Source organism: Abramis brama, assembly GCF_963993115.1.
Source record: "Abramis brama genome assembly, chromosome: 1".
Taxonomy (NCBI): Eukaryota; Metazoa; Chordata; class Actinopteri; order Cypriniformes; family Leuciscidae; genus Abramis; species Abramis brama.
Window position 1 is genome coordinate 23,057,326 of NC_139963.1, and position 22,125 is coordinate 23,079,450.

Below are 22,125 nucleotides of genomic sequence, written 5' to 3' on the forward strand. Positions count from 1 at the left end.
GAAAGTCATACAGGTTTGGAACAACCTGAGGAAGACTAAATGATGACAGCATTTTCATTTTGGGGTGAACTATCCCTTTAAAAGCCAAGCAAGACCACCAGAGAACGAGCAGTGATGTTAGTTTTTGTCTAATGCATGACATGTTAGTTTTGGACCCCAGCGCAGACAACTTAAAAGGCCTAATAAACAAGCTCAGGACGCACATGATGAGAATGTGAATCTGTGCTTTGACTGGACAGGTTTCTCCGCCGTCTTAACTTTTTATCCTTGAGAAAGGAAACAAAATTAGGGGTTCTCACAAATCTTTTTTTTCATACTATACTGAATTTTTTTTATAAACAACATACCTATATTTAAATCAGAGCGCTGATAACTAAATCCGCACATCAGAAAATCGTTTACTTGAGATTTAAAAACACCTTTTTTTATTAACATAACCTTAAACGACTGGTCAAAATCGGTGTAAGATCTTGTATGCAAATGCATTCAGTTAGAGGAACATGAATTAGAGCAAAATTACAATAAAATTAGAATGAGACTGTTACACGTGAATGAGTTTTGGGGAACTAAATGACATGAGTTATTAGCTCCAATGAGAGTTGGAAATAACAGAGGTCACGTTACATACGTAATGCTGCGATTCTGGTGAATTCCCTGTGCTGGATGCATCACTGGCGTTGTCAGAGGCGATCCGCCTGTGTGAGGGGGAAAATTTCTGATGGAGGAAATGAAGAGAAAGAAAAATAAATGAATATTAGGTGGTGGAAAGAGGTGCGGATCGGGTACCAGATGTTTCCTTCCTTCCTGTTGTGGTCCCTGTGATGTCAGCTGCAGAAAATAGCTGAGAAAGAAATGTCTCACGCGAGAGAGAACAGACTTTGAGGGCATCCCTCACACAATTTGATGAAACATTTTGGCTTATGTGTAGCTGTATCTGACTGACCTCTCTAAGGTTTATAAGTCAGATAAATGTTAACTATTTAAAAAGCAAAGGATAAAAAGAGTCAAAGAATTGTGTATATCTTGAAAAGGTCCAGGTAGAGAGTGTCCTGAGCTGACACTCACCAGGTCTTCCTGAGACAAGTTGAACTGGGCCTTTAATCTCCAGTTGTTCAAAACAGGTTGAGCATCTTGGTCTATTCCGTTTCCATTCACTGGCTGACCGGACGGGACTGAAGCCTTCACAAAGAGTCAATAAAGGTCTTATGAGTATATACAGAGTTCAGGGTGAGACATGCATTTGTAAAGAATATAAAATGTTTTCGATTTAACAAAGACAAAAAATAAATCACAAATAGAGAATGACAAATGAAACAAAATCATGCACAGACCTCTGGAAGGGTCCACTGACGTTTAGACCCCCCTTTTAAGTAGTAAAACAACTTTCCTTTGTCATCCATAGACTGGATCCACTGCAATTGGGAGACAAAAATATTAGTCAGTCATTTTGTGAAACACATTTCTGTTTTCTTTGTTTTTTTTAAGCCATTTATTTTTAAAGAAGACTTGACCTGGCCACAAAATGATTTGGACTCCAATGAAATGATTTGAGCTTATTTGATGTGGTGATATAGGTCAGCTACAGAAGTCTCTGACAAATCTTTCACAAAGTTCAACACATTCCAATTATTTTCCCCATGATTTTCTACCAAATTAGGGCAGAAAATGTGAAAAAGAAAAAAATTCTGTTTGATACATTTGCAATATGTCCTCAGTATGTTGCCATGTGCAGTTGCAGTATCAAGAAGGCACCAAAAGGAGGCACTAATACACACAAAACATTAGTCATAATTCTGCTGGGTTTTTTTCTACGGTGACAACCATTAAAACGACAAAGGAAATATATAAATTAAATATAGTTTTTTCACAGTCTGTTTAGAAGTGTATGATCATTGTAGTAATACAATTATTCTGATAAGCCCTCATCACCTGTTCATGAGTGAGTTCATTTGTGTAGACATTTTTTCCATCGGCCCCTACAGAGTGGGTCCAGCCCAGATGGACATCTTTACGTGTGTCCATAACAGCCCTAGGGATGATGGCATGCTTGATTTGGTGCAAATGAAAATCTTTAGGGATCTGAAGTGATATAAGGGAATCTTCACGCTGATTCGCTGGGTAGTCCTCATCTGGAAGAGGTGGCTGAGGATGCAAAAAATTAATAAAAGATTAATAAACAGACAGAGATAGATAGATAGATAGATAGATAGATAGATAGATAGATAGATAGATAGATAGATAGATAGATAGATAGATAGATAGATAGATAGACAGATAGACAGACAGACAGACAGACAGACAGACAGACAGACAGACAGATCTTTAAATATATAATACTTTAATTGTAATTTAATACTACTTTAATTTAATAATACTTTAAATTGTAATTTATTCCTGAAGCAAAGCTGAATTTTTAGCATCATTACTCCAGTCTTCAGTCACATGATCCACATGATGAATATTTGAAACATTTATGTATTCCCAAAAAACATTTATTGTTATCAATGTTGAAAACAGTTGTGCTGCTTAACAAGTTTGTGTAAACCGGGATACATTTGATCAGGATTCTTTGATGAATATAAAGTTCAAAAGAACAGCAGAACAGCCGGTTTTAAAGTCATTTTAATTTAATACATCCTTACTGAATACAAGATTAATTTCTTTTTTTTTTTCTTTTTTTTTTTTCCAAATGGTATTGTAGATAGAGAGATATAGAGACAGGCAGAATCTTACCGGTTCATCCGCCTCATTGCCATGACTGTGTGCCACGTCCGTGGACTGCTCCGGGGCAGTCCAAGAGGTTTGCTTCGAAGCGTGATTATAATAATAATGTCTCCCAGTGGTCTCGTCCAAAAGCTTCTCCCAGTCAGAGCCCAGCGAGTGAGCTGAGGAGGACACAGGCATGGAGGAGGTCACAGACTCCATACCAGCTTCTGGGTTAGTGCTACGGGGATCAGACCAACTGCTCTCTCCTGTGGAAGGGTGGTAGTAGTACTCCTTACCGCTGTCGTGGTCAGTATGGACCTGCCATCCGGCCGAGCTGGGCGAGTATGCGGAGTCTGGGCCGGGACTGAGGGCGATGCCGGGTGAGGAACAGGTGGAGGCAGAGGAGTTTGAAGGGCGAGGAACGGTCTTCTTCAGGTCAGTAACGTTTGCATACACTGCAGTGGTGGGGTCATTCTCAGTCTGGGGGGGAGAGAGGACATGTTTTAGGTATGATGGCTGCTTTTACAAGACTAAATCTCATCTAAAGATGAAAAAATAATATAATGGTCATCATCTACTGACCTTCATGGTTGCATTACATATTTAAATGAATTGAAGTCACTGAATTATAAGGAGATGCCAAAAGCAAAAATTGTAATTTCAGTCAGAAAAATGTTCCATGTACTACTTTTGAAGGTCCAAAATAATGAGTTTAACATAGTTTGACTTTAGTAGCAAAGATTGAAAGCATTACCCTTAACATTTCATTGGACTTTTCTAATTTTGTGGTGTACATAAGCAGTGGAAACCATTTAAAAAGTGAACTGGTAAACTTTTATACATTTGAAACCACATCCCATGAAACACAACACTAACATGACATCATGTCAAAGTGAGGAGTGTATCCAGGGCCTAAAATTAACACTTGCCAAGCACCAGATGTGAGTAAAAATTGACGTTGGGGAGTATACTGTATGAAACATTGTGAATCACCAGTTGGTCGGTAACATTTTTATGAATTCTAAATATGCAATGTTGGGAGAACATGAATGACGCTTGGGACAGTTGACAGGTCAGTGCTGCATCGTCACGGAAGTTTAAGCTTAGCCAATTTAAATTTAAGTGCAAGAAAACGCAAAAGGGAGCTCAATTCATTACTCGCACCCTGTGTGGAACGTTTTGTGTGTGCACACATCCGAAGCACGCCCAGAAAGCCGAGTCTCGACAGCAGGCAATTAATGAATTGAGCACTCTTTCACGTCGTCTTGCGCTTCAACAGACAAATTCACACAAAAAAAGTAAGTATCCTAGTAAACATAATCAGTTATGTCTTAAGTGAACGTAAACAGTTGAGAAAGACAACACATGTGTACAGTATATTGGATCCTTGCATTAGGCTGCCTTTGCATGCTATCATGCTAAACTCGTAAATACGAGTTTCCAAGTTAAAAATTGGACTTGAACGCCGAAGTTGTATTTACTGGGAAGTTCGGGAATAATTGTGATACCCAAGTTCACAAGTTGGGCGTGCCATAAACTTTAAACATGGTGGAGGGAAGACCGATTGCTGCTGTGACTGGTATTCTTCATTAGTTCACAACAGCTACAATCACCTTGTCTTGTAATGAAAGTAATGCATACATATATGAATAATCATTTGAACCATATTGTACAGCGAAAATAGCCTGTATTTAACCAAAATTCCAGAATCATCAGCAAGCTGTCTAGATAGCGTGGTGAATGTTTATATTGTTGTCAATGAATGGGATGCTAAATATAATTTTGGCTTTAATAAGGTTTTCCCAAAAATAGGCAAGCGTAAACCTGGTGTCCTTCATGATTCCTGTTCTTTCGAACAACAAAGCACTTGAATGCGACAAGCTCATAATCACGACTTCAGAAGCGGTAAGTAGGACATTTCTAATAGCACGTGAAGGCAGCATTAGTCTTAATGTCTGTTTTTAAAGGTAAAAAAACAACAAAAGACAAGGAAAACAATCACTCACTGCTCCTGACTGAATAACTGTTGCACCTTCAATAAGGATTAAACTATGTTTATTTATGCAGCGAATACTACTCTAGTGTCATTTTACATTTGATTACTTATTAACTCAATGTCTACCTGAAAACTACTGTTACTTGTTTTTAATAATGATTTTAATTTATATTAGTAGGCTAGTAGTTTTAGCTGTGGTATTAAAATTGGAATAGAGAATTGAGATTTTTCACTGGTATCTAAACTGGTTTCACTGGTCATAACTGCCTTTTTTTGCAAAATCGGTTTAATGGCCAGTAAAAAATATTTTTAGCCGGTAAATTTTCTTAAGTCACCAGACTGGTTTTTTAAATTGGTTTTAGGACCTGAGTGTATCTGTCTATATCCCATGCAAGAACTTCCATTATTCATCTCAATAGATCTATCAATAGAAACCTGATGAAAACAAAGAGCTATGGGGAGAAAATCCCGCTGGAACCACTCCCTCGATTCAGGAAAGACACAAAGACGTTTATGTGGAATCAAATATCTCGCCAGCTTTCATCTTTAGGCCTTCACTTTTTCTCCTGTTATGGAGAGCTTCAATCAAACAGAACACATCTTTGCACTTAAATGGAAAGTTTGACCAAAACATTTCATATTATTCACCTCATCTTGCTTAAAACATTTAGAGTTATAAAAGAATATAGACTAGACTTGTATGGACAATTTAAAGTATGTATACTTGAGAGTCGTAATCATGATTTGTTTGGGGGAAAAGCAGCCTGGACATTCTGCTATAGACAACTCCTAAAACTCCAACTTCAAAAAATGGCATCATATGCATTTGAAACATCATGAGGGGTGAGGATATGACAATTTCAGTTTGAGTTCAACTATCATAGCATGGCTGCAGACTTTTGACCCGCACACCTGTGAAACCTCACTTGAATCCACAATGTGAGGTCTGATAAACATCAACAGCAGGCCTTCTTAATATAAGCCTGTGTTTGTTTAGTCCAAGTGAAAGTTTCTCTGGAAACCATGTCCTTTCAAAATTTGGATGCATCCAGCTAATGTGTTTTCCAAAGCACAGCACACTCTCTGGGGAAGGGAAGCCAAGATCAAAACAGAAGAACGGGCAGAGGTTTCCGCTGCACGATGGACATTTGAGAAGAGCTTGATACACACATAATGGTGGAGTGTGGACAACGGCCAATATAACTGCCAGATACTGTCAAATTAATCAACTCTGTCTCTGTGTGACACCTAGAAGAAATGTTTATAATGCAGTAAACAGAGCAAATTTTTAGCGTTATCATGTTCACTTAAAGTCATGTGACAATAATTCATGTATTAATCGCTTAATTAACATAGTCATTAAATTGCATGTTCATTTTAAAATAATTTTGTTTTGAAATAATTTTACATGCACGTCAAACTGCAGTACACAGCTCTCACTGCTTAAAAATTCACATGAACTGCTAAAATAAAGCTGTAAAATACAAATGCAAGAACAAGCTATGTAACCCCATTATTATATTCTCATAGTATTAAAATAAACATAAATCAATCTGCAAATATCTTATCAAGTGCAAGTAATGGATTTGCATTATCTACAATTCAAATTCTGGTGTTCCATGCAGGCTATATATATTGTCATCCAAAATCTCTTTTATGATTTGAAAACAGGAATGACCCAATGACAATTACAGTTTATTTATGGGTTTAGTTCAAAGCATCAAAACAAAAGTAAATCATTTGACCTCTTCTCTAGCAGTAACAAACTTTGAGAAGAATATCTTTATCTGGTAAACAACAGCTTCTTTTAAGCAAACAATAGTAGTCTCACAAGCACTGATGTAATCAGTGTGTTCACCATATCCTGCATATCTAACACAGCAATCCCAAAAAACCCATCAGCTTCACAAAGCTACCTTGTGTTTACCGCTTACCTTACGAAACCTCAGAAAGGTCTGCAGTCTGGGCATAAGCGTACGGCAAGCCTTACGGATCACGTCTTTCACTTCCATCCGAATGGTTATCAAAATAAAATTCCTCTCAGAAAAAAAGGCATATCAAAACTCAATAAACGGAGCAATTCCAGTAGGGTCCTGTCACCATTGCTGCTCGGGCCCTAATTACTGTGTTCAGACCACATATGAAAGGAGCGAGAGTTTCAAAACACCACAAAATCTGGAAACGCTTTTCCGCCGAACTACGGCTCAGCTCAGTACATTATCAGCAGGTATACAGCGAGCAGAGATTCACAGAAATTGTGAATTAACATCAGGCTTTAGGGGAAGGGCACATCAGATTATTTGACAGGAAAGCTAAAGGGGATCTCCTGAGGGTCCAACACGCATGTTTGAGTGCACATACACAGAAAGCTCAAATGGGAACACAAACTAACTGCTGTGGGTGGAGGGACTATCATTTCCTCTTGAGGTGGAGTAATGCTAATTAAAATAAACAAACAATCATATAGGCTCAGTAAACATCCTGGGATCTGTCAAAAGGTTACATGGACAACAATCAACCGTCTGAAGTAAAACCAAAGCTATAAATGCAGATATTTGCAAATTTACGTTTTAACGTTTCAAGTACGCTTTAGTGTATGCAAAGCCCCGTCATTCCAATAGGGGAAGTAGAGCTTGCAAAACCTAAATCACAAATCTAGTCTCTCCCATTACTTCCTCTTTCCTATGTGCAATAAACTAGGTGAGACAGACTTCTGGTGTAATCAAATCAAGCGGTAAGAGATCACAGGCTGTGTTTTGTCATTCAAATAAAACCTCAAAAGCCTGATTTCACTTTAAAGATGGCCCTATGGATCTGTATCAGCATTGTAATCAGAATCATCAAGTTAACAAACAGTGAGAACAACTCAACTCAACTCAACTCAACTCAACTCACAAACTATTACTACTGTTCATATTTTAGGGATGTTTTTAAACCCCTAACTCAAGGTATGCAACTCATATATAAAATTGTTTGGCTTGAGGAGAGGTGGTATAACTTATCTATGCAAACAATTTAAAAACTATCCAAAATATAATAACATGTCCAAAAATATCATAGGCTTACACTGAATGAGGGATCTGAGCAATATCTGTGATAGTGTGGTGGGATGTTTTGCACAGGCAAACAATGTAAAAATAACTGTACTGGTAGTTTTATTCAAAGATAAACAGTTTACTAGCATTGGTGTCAAGGAAACTGAATTTGAGTTTGTTTGTTAGTTTTTGTGCCATCTCGTTTTGACTTCACACTGACACACACAGGCCAATAAAGTGTTGAAAGGTTCAAGGGGGACAACAGTCCACATTAACTGCATTACCATTGTGTTGTTTACATTCATGTTTTAGAGAAAAACAAAACAATAATCAAAATCCCTCAGGTTACAGGTAAACATATTTCATTTAAATAACCCATGAACTACTGTCAACATACAGTACACTGCTGAAAATCAATGTTCACCAAGTGGGATGTTTGGTTAATCATTTATGTTGCCTAAAGTCTCAGAATAGTCGTATGATGTGACATTCCAGTGTAATTTGACCCCATTCTTGATCATTCACTTATCAAGCAGTTCTTCCTTTTGCAACAAACAATAACAGAAACCAGGAATCAAACCAAGTCCATATCCTTTAAACTGCTGATCACTTAGGTCTTACTAAAAGCAAACCTAAATGAATAAAAGTAATGGAATTCATGCCAAACCAGATGACACAACTATTAGTCACAAAATAAATCACGTGGACACTGATTCATTAGGTCAGATAAATTTGTGAGTGGTGACTCCCTGTCAAAGTTTAAACGCAGGGAAATAATAATTATCTAAAGTTTTGAGGACACAAAGCTAAACTTAACATTTGCATATATCTGAGAATGTTCGGCTTTGTCATGTTGTAACTGCAATCATATCCAAAATAGGCAGCAACTTCCGAGTAAACCCCAAAACAAGGGCTTTAAATAAACAATCTGCACAAATATTATCAATCAATGAAATCCTGATTTACAGCTTATCACTGCAGTTCAGAGAGAAAGTAGCCTTATCTGCTCATAATAGCTCCACTCAAGCGAGAAGGCAAAACAGGACGGTCTGTGAGTTTGTGTGTGTAAGTGTGAGAGACAAAAAGAAATGACTGAGCAGAGGGAAAAGACGCAATAATTCTCAAAGAAAAAAAATATAAAAAAAAAACACAAGAAAGAGAAAATACGTTTTTTAGTAGCCCACTTCAGAACGTGCACACCACAACAAGCTGCTCTTTTATGCTGGCTGTTGTTGAGTCACCTTAAAGGTAAAGCACACTACTAACTGGGGTCTACAAAAGCTCTCAAGCTTTTTTTGCAATCATTTCAGAAAAATACTACAGCTTTCTTTTAAATATCAATATTATGTAGCCTAGGCAACAGGTTTAAACCAAACTAATAATTTTAACCTGGAAATAGACAGTTTTAGTATTTACATTAATCAATGATAAATAATGATAATTGATGATCCTATCTGATGGAGAGAAAAAAAACATTATATAAATACACTGACACAGTAATCATGTAACAGCAATAATGTCCACGTTCATAGTAAAACAAGGCGTGAACCTAAAGTCCACTTTTTATTTTTATCCGTAAATTTCCAATTAAAAAAAAAAAAAAAAAAAAAAAAAGGTATTAACGCATAGGCTGCATACAACAACGTACTGTGAAAAGCACAACACAAACAAAAACTGACAATATCCCATATAGGCTACACAAGCTCCAGTGGAGTCTCGCGAACGCTCGGTATGACTTACAATCAACGAAGCCGTCTAAAAACCGCGCGAATCAGTTAAGTTCTACCTTATAGTATTAGGTATAATAATACCTGTATTTGATTCGGACGTTTTCGATGAATCTCACCTGTTTCTCCGACTCCTAGCAGAGAGTCAAGTCCGCCTCCATGGAGCCAGCGGCGCCCGTGCAGGTAAACTACCACACAACAAGTTTAAGGGAGCGTCGACTCGACCCACCTTCGTTTTTTAACTCTTTCTCTACCACACTTACAGCGTTTTATGGTTTACACGGGCAGATACGAATAATAACCTACTTTCGGTGTAAAACGAAAGTGGTGTATCCTTTAGTCAATACGTTTATTCTTCCATTTAGCTCTTCGCAGTTTACCGGCATCTGTCACGTTCAGGGTCAGAGGAGAGGACAAGGTTTGCTGCTGGGGTTTCACAGTGCCTGTGGTGTGGGTTAGGGTGGGAGCTGTTCTTAGCTTGTTTGGGTTTTAAGCAGTAAAATGAGATTTGGAGGCCTTCAGGAAGAACTCCTCCTTTGTTTTGTAAACGTTCTGGTGGCTGAGGGGCATTTAAGCAGGAATGGACCAGCTGTCATCTGTTCTCATGGTTGTTGCCATAGACAAATAACAATTGCCTAGCCTACACACAGCTAAAAGCAGTAAAAGTGAGCCTATAGTGATTACAAATGTAGCCTATGTGTATTCCTCAATACCTGAATTGAGCTCATGGATATTCTTAAAATATGGTGACAACCATGTACCTTGACTTTGCAGTCATTAAAGAAACATTTTAAGCGTTTAATATAATCCACCTTATTTTTCTGGTATTTGTAATTGTAATATGTCTGGCTTTCTGTGTCATTTGCTTTCAAGTTATTTACAAAACAGCTCATTATGCTGTTTGATATTGCAAATGGTATTTCTTACCGTATTATTTTAATGTAGGCCTATGTCTTAATTATAAACATGCTGGTTTGTAGCACAAACAGTTTTACAGTTTACTTTAATATATTCTTCTCGTTATTTTCCTATAGCAGCTAATAAATCGAAATTCTTGCACATTCACAGAAAACACCTTACTTCCGCGTTGAAAAATAAGGTGGATAGAAGCATGAAGTCATCTGAGGACCTTCAGAACCGAAGCTTCACACAGTACTGGTTTTGTGTAAAACATTCGTCATGTACACTGATGTAGACGGGCTAACAATGGCTTTGAAACCTGATACAGGTGCACTGAGAGCTCCACTCCCGCTGCGCCTCTCCCCTTCTTTCCAAACAAATTCCAAGCTATTCCCAAACAAGGATGGAACCGACACTCACTGAATTCATTTATTTATTGTGATATTTAATGAAAGGACAAAAAAATATGTGGGGGGAAAAGTGCACTTTGTTGGCACTGTATAACTCAAATTCTTTGGAATGAGGTAAAGTTCAGAGAAACTGAGAACATGAAAGTGAACTTTCCCTGGAATTTTGTAAAAATACTTTGTGGTGAAACTGAAATGAATATGAACATTTTATATTAAATATATATTCTTAGAAAGTTATTTCTTTAAAAAGTAAGCCAAAAGCCTCTCTCTTTCGCTCTCACCCTCAATCTCTCTCTCTCTCTCTCTCTCTCTCTCTCTCTCTCAATGTTTCAGTGGCTTTTCGATAAAGTTATTTGAATTACCAAAGTAACAGAGAATGAGAACAAAAGCCTTTCTCTTTCATACTCAGTCTTTCTTTCTCTCTCTCTCTCTCTCTCTCTCTCTCTCTCTCTCTCTCTCTCTCTGCCTTGCTTTTTGCCAAATTTCAGTGATCTTCAGGATCATTTACTGTTTTTGAAACAGAGAAGCTGAAAGCATCTGTGCTAACAATAGCAACCTTGCAGCTACAACACCAAGCCTGACTCAGATCCCAAGATCTGTGTTAACAGTGTCTCAGGAGATGAACATGTTCCCTTTAAAATGCAAAAGCTAAATTATACTTTTTTTACTGTACTGTTAGGAATATTGTCTAATAAAATATTAGGAATATTGCCTCATTATATTTCAGGTATGATTTTGACTGAAAACATTACCTGCTAGAAGTGAGATGCCTCACTACATAAAATAAAACCTAACCCTGTTGTGACATGCCCTGTAGCTCTTAATAACTGAACTCAAAACTCTAAAATTTGTTCACGCACATGAAAAAAAAGAAGAAAAAAAAAAGGGATGGGCGCCCTTACAACCTGTAAAGAGACACGATTTCATTGAATGCGAACAGAAAAAGAAAATGAACTTGGAATGTTTTCTTAGGATACAGTTTGTCAGTTAACAGGGTCGGGACTATCATTGGATATTGTTATGCACATGATGCATGATGGCATACGTTTTTATTGGATGACAGTGTCTATAGATTGTCTTTCAAATGGTAAAACTTAGAAGCTTTACTTCACTATATCCATCCCTCGCTATAGGAAAGTCTGTAATATCCTGTTCTGATGTCATATAGGAAGGCCTTATTGTGAAGCGGCTCTCCTTTATTTCCCGTTGTTTTCTGTGCTTTATTTCATCTGGCTCCAAAACAGCTGAGTAACTACTTCTTTAGTGGACAAAATGTCTCACTGATGGTGACTTGATCGCATCAAGATCATGGCTGTCTCAATGTTCTGTATGATTTTGGATAATGATGAAACTGTAGGCTACTGTACAGTTAATGTTAGCATCCTTGAGCTTGGAAAAGGTGCTATATAAATTAAACATATTATTATTATTATTATTTTTTTTATTATCATTCAAAACTCTATTCTTAACGGAAAAAAAAAACATGTACTACACTTTATGCAGCATGGCAACATCGCCTCCCTGTGGCCCACTTTGATAACATGCCCAAACATTTCCTTTGACACACTTTCTGTTCTACTGCTTTTCCTCATAAGGATTTATGCTCTGTTGCTTAACAATCCTGCCAAGCAGAAATACTCTATTTGTCAAAAATACACAGTTTAAAGGTCAAAAGTCATTATGTAATCAAACACTTATTTTGTTCTACAATAGAAACGGATCAAAAATCAATGTAATATGAAGATACTCCATTCAAGCTAACTTTTCTCTTAGAAAGATAAAAAACAGAAACTTGAAATAACATTATAGTATATGTGAAAGGCAATGCTGTCAATGTCCTCAAAAGATTGTTCACATTTTTCAAATCTGTCTGTACAGAAATAGGTCAGTGTTAAAGTAACTGTCAAAAATGAAATTTTGAAAAGGAAACCAATGCCACAAGAGGATTCTTGTGAAAACATGCATTCTTATTTCTATTTACTAGCACGATAAAGGCTGTTACCTGCATGGCATATATGGTCTTCAAACTTTATTTAACTTTACGTTAATTTGACTTAATTTAAAATTACACTTATTGCAGTTATATGAATTTGAATTTCGATTCATTTCGATCCTGCATCCTTAAATATGAATTGTTAATTCTACATTCTGTTTCCTCAATTTAAATTCTGGAAAGGAATAAAAATCTAAAAGACATTATCAATTCAATTCTGAATGGGGCACAACAGTTAAAACTGTACCTTTATTGTTGGAGGTGAGCATGAAGAGTTGGTCTGAGGGTTTGGCAATCCATCAGGTGCTTTGTCAGTCAGTGACAACAGGTCTAGATTCAGGTCCGATATGGATTCATAAATATTCTCAGAGTCTGGTGATGGCAGTGGTTCTGAACTGGAACTTTCACTTTCAGGCTTTATTGGGGATTCCAGCTCTGGAGACTTCCTGTGAGGCCTGGTCTCATTTAGGTTCTTGATGACCGGGAGCTCCACAGGTTTGGCAGGGGTAGGTCTATGGAGGGGGTCGGCTGGGCTGAAGCTGGGAACTCTGAACTTATCAGTCACTGTTTCAGCTGGAGCAGTGCGAGAGCCGAACAGCAGATTGGTAGCGTGACTCATCCTCTTCTTCTGCTGTGAAGAATCTGAGGCAGAAACTGTGTTCAGGGAGAGGAGAGAATCTGAAGGTCTGCCATGTTTGTAAGAAGGGGGCTCATGCAAATCCAAAGGAACACCAAATGTCGACATGCGGTTTTCTGTCTTGTAATTCCCTTTGGAGCGAAGTTTAATTGTCACCTCATCTGGTTTGCGTATCTCTGTGAGGTCAGACACCGCAGGCCTCACGTCAGGGGCTGGAGGCTCTCGTAAGTCCAGAGGTGAAGGGATGTTGGGTGGAAGCTCTTTTACATAATTAGCAGGGATGTAAAATGGCTTGGCTCGTTCATCTTTGCGCACATGCCACCAATGATCGTTTGTTTTGTCCAGGAGGATGTAGCGCTCGTTGGGTTTAATGGAGACCATGTGGCCATCCCGGCCCTCATATTCATATTCAAACTCCACCAATACTAGGCCCACACTGTGTAAGGACGTCATCTTTCCCGTCTCACCTTACCCTTTAAGGGAATCAAGCTGGAATCAAGGCTCAGGAAAGGCCCTCCTGTGGGTAGAAAACAAATGAGAGGATTATAAAAAGCAGTTTGAGCACAAGACACAGATTACTGTTTAATTGCTGTTCTCATATCTGAGTCATAAGCAAAGAATACCTGCTCTACAAGTGTAAAAACAACAGCACTTTGGCTGAACTTTCTACTGGTCCAGCTGTTCAGGAATCGCCCAACAAGCCTGAATGAGATAGATCATACTACTCCTTACCCCGTTTTTTTTAACAAGGCATAACAAGGTGCAGTCACTACAAATTCTGCAATGCATTCCGCAGTAAAGGCAAGCACAGTATTTCATTTAATCACACAGGACCACATTCCAAGAGCTCTTGATCATTTTAAGCTGACAGTGGAGATCTAACCTACTCCTTTTGTCAACAGCTGATGTTTAACTTAAGAGAATTTAAGGCAGGCAGCTGTGAGGTAGTGCTCTGATATGGACCAGTAACTGAGGTTAAATGCCATCGCTCTGATCAATGACCTGAAGCAATCAATCTAGTGTGGCCTCCACAGCCACTCAAGTAAGATTAGAGCACCCCCTTTTTGCAATGCTCTTGTAGTTTAAATAAATGGGATAAGATTGTAGAAAATTGCATAATTTAAATGTACTAATCAGGGCTGCATTTCCCCAAAGCATTGTAAGAGTAAGTAGATTGTAGAACCATTGCCACCAATGGTCTCTAATATGATCAACTTAGCTCACAATGCTTTTGATTGGTTGATGAAAGGTTGATGAAATATATATATATACAATAGTCAACATTTGAAGTGGATCAGAACCTTTCATCAACCTTTCAAAACAATACCCGTTCTTGTCTTAGGACAATCTTGATTAACTTTTTTGATCCACTTCTTTTCTGATACTACTGTATATATATGTGTGTGTATGTATATATATATATATATATATGTTTATAAAATTATATTGATTGACAGTTCATCTTGTTTACTCAGTCCTCAAAGAGATTCACCCTTGACGCAACCGTGGTTTAAGGTTTGCTAAGCATCCTCTATCGCTTGTTAATCTTTTGTGGTTTGACTACTGCCTGTAAAGGAAAGGAAGTTGACTATTATTATACGAGGACAGATAACAGCATAGTGTCACTAGTCAAGGTGCTATTTGAATTGAGCTGCCAGCAAATTATGTAGAAATTCATCTGAGACATTAAGGTACAGACAAAGGAAATGATGTCATTGTCATTCTAAGGAACACCTTTACATGCACAACTTTTGTTTCAATCGGAATGAATAAAAATGAATTTGAACGTAGTGTTTACATGAATGCTAAACATGTGATCGGGTTGATGTGAGCATTTATATGTCACAAGCTTCAAATCGGTATATCATTTTTTTACATGCGCACACTGCACATTGTGCACAAATATACAGAGTTTCCTGCTGTTTGCGCATTACTATTCTCCTACATTGGTTCTGTAAGCCTGGAAGCTTACGCTGCTATTTTGAACCAATAATCGGAACAAAAGGCAGTTGAAGGATGACGTGTATAATTCAAATATTTATCTGACTCCAATATAATTAATCTGACTCCATTAAAGTTGTTGTTATTCTTTAACCTCTTATTCTTTAAATGTCTTTCTTAGAACTGATAGGAAAACGTAGGATTTAACCTGAACGTTTAGATAACGAAAGTTATAATCACTTTAGCTTTCAACATAATCAGTGATAAAAGATTATCAAAGCTTTTAAAGCAGGCAAAGTTATTTAGGTTACATTTAAATATACAGACAGTAGAATGGAACAACATACTGTAAAGAAAACTTAGTTGTAACAAATAATGCACTGTCGTGCAGAAGAGGCCGTAAAAGCCTTTCTTGTAGTATGAGGTTACGCACCGGTGTGCGGGAGTGGCAGGGTTAAAGCCTTTCTCCCAGATCAACAGTTACCTTTCCTTCTTATACCCTGAGCAAAGCATTGTTAAACATGAGTGGAATACCAACACCAAAACTGACCGACAGGAAACCAAAATATGAGGCAAATGTGTGGTGATCAAGAGGGGGAGAAGAACATTAACATATTCTCCTCAATGCATGTTTAACCAATATTGTACATTAGGATACTTTAATACCTCTATTAAGTTCACCACCATTCATTTCAGTTTATAAGCTGTCAGATGAGACCAAACATGGCATAGTTACATATTAGAACACACTAGTAAGTAAACAGTATGTAGTTGAAAGCATATGTCCTGTGAAGCAAATGGTACAGACGTGCCATGAGGTGCAAATGATTCAGTTTCTCCTGACAGAACCATCCTGTGCCTAGAGTGCCCAACAGTCCTCAATCAGCATATTGATGAAATCCCTGCACTATATACTGTAGGCATTAGGATAGCCTACTGTGATGATGAAGGCCATTGTGCCACGTTTAATTCACATGTATACCTTTAAAAGGATTTCTGAAGTACTAGGGCAGTAAAGAGTTCTGCCCATATTTGCTCAGCCACAGTTCTTTATTTGTTTTAAACAGCAGACTTAATATTTATCCATTTCTGGTCATAATTTGGAGTAAAAGAGCATATGAACCGTTGTGTCGTGCTGCTTATTATCACACAGTAAAAATGCTCCTCCCCGCACCCAAAACCAGTCGTCTGTGGATGAGAATCCGAAACAAGGACTGGTGGGATGTTGTCCTGCTCCACTTCACAGACACAGAGGGAAAGGAGAATTTTAGAATGACGGGACACTCATTTAACAGCTTGTTCCGAGTGTCATACGTCATTACGCTATTTCAACATCTTTGCACATTCGCAGTCCTTTCAGTTTCGGTTTTCAATCCGATCACAGTTTAATTCGGATCACCCCTTTCAATCCGATCGCAGTTTCATTCGGATCGAGCTCAATCGGATCGATTTAAGGTCTTTACATGAAGGCTTTTCAGTCCGGTTGAGCCGTCAATCCGATTAGCCTACTAACGGATCATTTGGTTGCACGTAAACGTAGCCAGTGATTGATCTAATTGCTAAAGCACTGGAGAGGTGATGCATATTTTCCAATTCTAAGACAAATATTACATTGCCGCACCTTTGTTTGTTTTTTATTAACTAATGACCACTGTTTCACTTGATCTTTTAAAAATGTTGGTTTTCGTCAGGGCTCTTTTTAATAGACTTAGGCTACTTCCCCTTGCTGAGAAGGAGAGAGGAAGACTGGGTTGCATTGTCAGCAACACAGATTAGCTTTCTACTGATTTGAGATGTGTGTGTGTTCTGGTTATGGCAATATACGTATATTTAAATACATTTGAAAACTTCAGTGCTTGGTCAGGCGCCTCTTAAAATGTCAATCCCTCACACCCAATGTGCCTTGATCTTTGTAAACATCTAATGTGTAGTAGTTGTTTGAAGCTGTCAAAAGTAAGCAAGCTTGCTTCAATCAAAAAATTATCCAAGGATCTTATATGTAGTTCTTTTAAGTCTAACCACAGCACTCTAAACCACAAAGCACATGTGCTCTGGGACTATTTTCATTAGATAAGCAGCATTTCAGACAGTATCAGGTCAAAATTTACAGTATTTAAAAGGGTGTCTCTTTAGAATTTCTTGTCACATCTGATGTTTTTATTTTATGAGAGTGAGTGAAAGAGCCTGCTGTCATGAGACGTGGTGTTTTTAAGTTTAAAAAGCTTTTAAGTTTTATTTAGTTTTATTTAGTTTATTTATTTCATTATAATTAATAAATTAACCAGTGAATCACAGTGGAAGAACACTTATTTTCCCAGAATTACCTTTCTGCAATTCAGTAAATTTCTCCTCATGTAATTCAAATTACAACTTCCTGTCAGGGATGGCTAAATAAATTAATTTTCCAACTCCTCAACTGAAAGGAAGCCTGTTCTTCAATTATGAATTTACAATGTCTGAGAAGCTCTCAAAAGCAATTCATCTGTGGGATATGTAAAAACACCCTTGATGTAAGCAATCTGCAGACAGATTGGTTCAGTGAAACACCCTTACGGCTACTACTGCACTGGAATGTAATGTGATTTAAAAAAAAAAAAATCACAAAATTATCTTGCACTCATTTGTCACAAAAATATTATTTTAACTATTTAGGAGACTGGAAATTGGTTGTCTCCCAACAAAAAGATAAGGCCAATTGAAATGAATTGCTCTTAGCAATATGAAAAGTATGTACAGAATAAGTATGTAATATGTACAGAAGACTTTATCAGCCTCTTGCCAAAACAACATCAGCTGCTGTTTTTTAACAAGTCAAGACATGCCTCCCGAGAGACAAACGAGACAAAGAACACCACCCTTGTACACTTGAAAAAGCTAACCAAGAGAGAGTTTGTAGACACCCAGCAGTCCTTCCTTAAATAGGGAAGTAAATGATAGGCCAGACCACCTTCTCGATTTATAAACCAGGGGGTGGCAGTGGATCGAGAGGAGGCCTTGTGGTCTACCAAAGGAGCACATTGCACAATCCAAGGAGGGAGTGGCCAAAAGCACTGCTATACATTTGATTCTGAGAATATATCTTCTTCATACTGATATACTGTCATGCCAACTTAGATCTCAGACTGGATACTTAATGTATTTCACAAACAGTTCACCTTGGAAGGGGAGAGCCAGAACCTGTTTCACAACTTTTGAGCCTGGAGAAAAATGACAGAAACATCAATGTGATTCATCATGTTGGAGCGGTTTAAAAAGAAATCACCTTGGAATCTGCACAAGCTGTCTTTGGGGGGAGGGGTGTCCTTCCAGTTGAAAATGGCTTTTAGTGTAGAACAATTGGAGGAGGCCATTCCCATTTAGACAGTGTTTAAACACGGAAACTCCTTGTTTTTCTCTAGCCTGACTTGCTTTGACCTTGCTGTGCTGTCTGGATCTCTCACAGGATGTTCATTGCAGGGGGGAAAATGGTTCCCTATGTGATGTGTTCACTCACCCTGCAGCACCCGGTCATTTTATTCAGATTTAGGGCTGTCCTAACACTTCATATTACCCCCTGCCACATGTTGTCAGTCCAAGGTCTTCAACATCCTCATTTTGTTTTAAATAGTCTTTTTCTATCTGACATAGCCTGTCAGGTACGGAACATAAAAATACAAGAACAAAAAATATTAAAAGCTATTGTCTTCCCCTCCTCTTCCTTGTTACATTTTTGAGAGTGTGCCAGAGACTGTGTACATGCTATATTAAAAAAGAATTGAGGAACCAAATAGTTCAGATAGCTTTGTTTATTAAACAGTAACTTGTTATTTGTTGAAAATAATCAAATCTAATCTGTGCATGTGTGCATTCAAACATGCACTAGTTTTGATGTCAATAATCTCCAACTTCATGGCCTACATGAATTGTGATATAAATGCAATGTGAGGTGAAAGTTTTGGCGGATGTGATTTTCAGCAATTAACAACTGTGGTCGGTTCATCATGCAGAGCTACTCTATAGCTTCAGAAGACTTGGAATTTAGTGCTCCTTTCATATGGACTACTTTCTGTCTAACTTTGCCTTTTACGTTGCGTGAAAGAAAGAACATTTTACAAGGTGAGTAAATGACAGAATTTTCATTTTTTTAAAGTTAACCAGTAAGCCAAACTCAGATGTGTACAGAAAAAGTGCTTGCAATTCAAGATTCTAAGCAAAACCTGCTGTGCTTTCAGATTTGAACCCAACCAAAGCAGTGGCCTCACAAAGTCAGAGGTGTTATTTTGAGGTGTGCACACAGCGAAGACCCGAGGCAGAACTGAGATTGGAATGGGCCGTGCACCTCGGATAGCTGTACCAGATCTGTGGTGTTCCAGTTTTCCCTCCACACCCACACCCACCAGCCCAGTCACCTCAGGAATGCAGAAAGAGCACTCTCACTCTGTGAAGTCTACGCACTAAATGGCACATACAGCCTGCATACAAAATGTTTCTTCTTATCTTTCTTAACAGGTTCCATTGAGCTTATGAAGCTGAATTACTAAGGTCGGAGAACGATGAGATCCAAAGACGCTGAATGACAACGTTTCTCACATCACAATTTCACCTATCAGCTTGACAGCCTCAGTTGATCGACGTGCCACTGACACAAAACAAAACTTTTATAATTATCACAGATTTGAGGATGTAAAACTCAAGCTCTGATTTTTTTGGTCTCACATCACAGCGTAAGAAGGCACACTGTGCCTTCTCTTTGTAAACTGCAACAAGTTGCTGTTTATGTGGGCAGACAGCTGTTTGTCACGCAACAAGACAGAAACAGAAAATAAGGAAGGTAGCTGTTATAGAGGTAACTCGAACAGATTTTTTTTTAAAAGGCTAAAAATAAAAATGCGACCTACCTTAAGAATGAATACAAAGTACATCTAAAATAAGCAAATTCTTAGAAGATTACCTGCTGAGGCAGGATCGGAACACCATCTTCTCCACACCTTTGTTTCCTACTCTTCTCGTTCAAGTTAAATTTGTAGGATCCGTCTCCTGTTTTTCTTCGTCTTCAAATCTCTTTTCCTTTCTTAGAAGCTCACTCCGCTTAATATCTTAGACGGCACCGGTCTTTTGTCGCCACCGCTTTGACGTTCCACCTCTGACAGTTGTTGCTCAGGGCCAGTGTGTGTGTGTGTGTGTCTGTATGCTTGTATGTGGGTGGGTGTGTATACACGCTAGTGCTTTGTGCCAGTTTCAGCTTGCCTGCCTCCTCTGTCTGCATTCATTTCCTGTTCCAGCACACATCAACTTCAGAAGATTCAGACAGTTAGCAACAGGAAGAGAGAGATGAGGGTATGGTTCAACTGAATCAGAGAGAAAAGCCTTGTAATGCGTAACCAATTGTTATTCCACAAAAGCAATAAAGCATTACTCTGACAAGATGATGTTCCTTATTAAATAGATGTTCTGCAATGTTACTATGTGTTTCAAGCTGTGTTGTGCCTCATCAACAAATCAGGTCAGTGGAAAGTTGGTGGGTGAAATCAATCAACAAAGCAGTAGACAGGAACACATGACTGAGACTACAACTGACAGGATGTTTTAACTTTGAAATAGTTTCCTCACCTGCAAACAGAAAGTTCTGCTTTCATCTCTGCTGTTCACTTGTGCAGGCTTATTGACATCTTTCAGGTCCCAGTCAGCAGTAAAAGGTATTTTTATGCTACCCTGTACAGGCTCCCTTGTGGCAGTTTCATGCACTCCTGATGTCAACGACTGAATGAAAAACATCAGCTATTGCAAGAGTTCCCCATGCAGTTTCTATGAATAACACCCCGTGGTTGATTCACACCCATTTGGGCTCTCTGGTGGTTTCATCCCTCCCTTCCAGTTTGCACAACCTCTGATCACATTTAGGCTGGATAAAACGGAACGACCACTAAATATAAATACTAAGAAATCTCACACTGAACAGTGAACACTAAGGGAAAACCAGGAACAAAGAGGTTGATACTCACCCTCACGTGTGTGAACAGGACAACATGCCCCACCCCTGTAGTAAAAAAGTATGTTTTCTGGGTGGGGCACGTGAAGATTTACTGTTGCCTTTGGACTCTATACTTTCAGTGATGTCCCATTTTAGCATGCTCTTGGAATGTAGGGCAATTGGTGGAATTTTTTTGTTAGGATAATTCAATGAATCAGCTGTAGTTAGGTCATAAAACAATGTTCAAGTTACTCAACATTGTTTAGTGAACACAATCACATGGTGCATTTAGCATTGTTGGAAACTGAGTGTGTTGAATGATGCATGAACGGCTAGTTTTTTGTTAAATTTTCACAACTGTTACAAACATGTATGTTATGCATGTTATAGTTTCCTCTGGATTATTCATTTATTAAAAAAAAAAAACATTTTGCAAAATTAATTTCCTTTTATAGATCTGCACATAATAATAAAAGGTGCTGCTAGTGCCATTTATTAATCTTAAAGGAGCAAAATGGTTCACAGGCAGAGAGTGTTTTTAACGCCTACCTGACATGTTTTTGTACATCACAGAGCTTAAGGCTGTCATTAGACAGGTGTGATTTAGTCATGTCTTTCAGGTAGTTGGGGCATTTTCTGTTCCCTGGAATTAACAACATCAAGAAGTACATTTCTGGCAAACAAATTATTGTGTGACCATAAACATTCCATAATGACGTATTTTTGAGTGTCAGTGTTTATAGGCATCTTTAAGGTCTCACTGTTTTGGAATGATGATTAATGATTCATATTGCAGGATTCAGCAAGGACAATCTATTTCTGACTGTAGA

General features: G+C 38.1%; 1 protein-coding gene across 10 annotated transcripts in view; it reads right to left on the minus strand.

Annotated features, from left to right (window-relative positions):
• The window catches only part of arhgap27l (Rho GTPase activating protein 27, like), a 28,920-nt gene extending 7,629 nt beyond the window's left edge, over positions 1-21,291 (minus strand). For 2 of the 10 annotated variants that reach the window (XM_084089160.1, XM_084089159.1), the window contains exons 1-9: positions 20,276-20,524; positions 13,015-13,921; positions 3,003-3,186; positions 2,734-2,885; positions 1,930-2,142; positions 1,332-1,412; positions 1,066-1,179; positions 629-715; positions 204-266 (exon numbers count right to left, since the gene is read on the minus strand). In XM_084089160.1, the coding sequence (XP_083945286.1) occupies positions 204-266; positions 629-715; positions 1,066-1,179; positions 1,332-1,412; positions 1,930-2,142; positions 2,734-2,885; positions 3,003-3,186; positions 13,015-13,857 (1,737 nt within the window). In that variant the 5' untranslated portion in view covers positions 13,858-13,921; positions 20,276-20,524. Of the gene's footprint in view, positions 1-203; positions 267-628; positions 716-1,065; positions 1,180-1,331; positions 1,413-1,929; positions 2,143-2,733; positions 3,187-13,014; positions 13,922-20,275; positions 20,610-20,934 lie in introns of those variants that run through there. The other 8 variants (XM_084089154.1, XM_084089151.1, XM_084089158.1 and 5 more) reach the window with 6 other exon arrangements.
• Between the last annotated feature and the right edge of the window lie 834 nt (positions 21,292-22,125).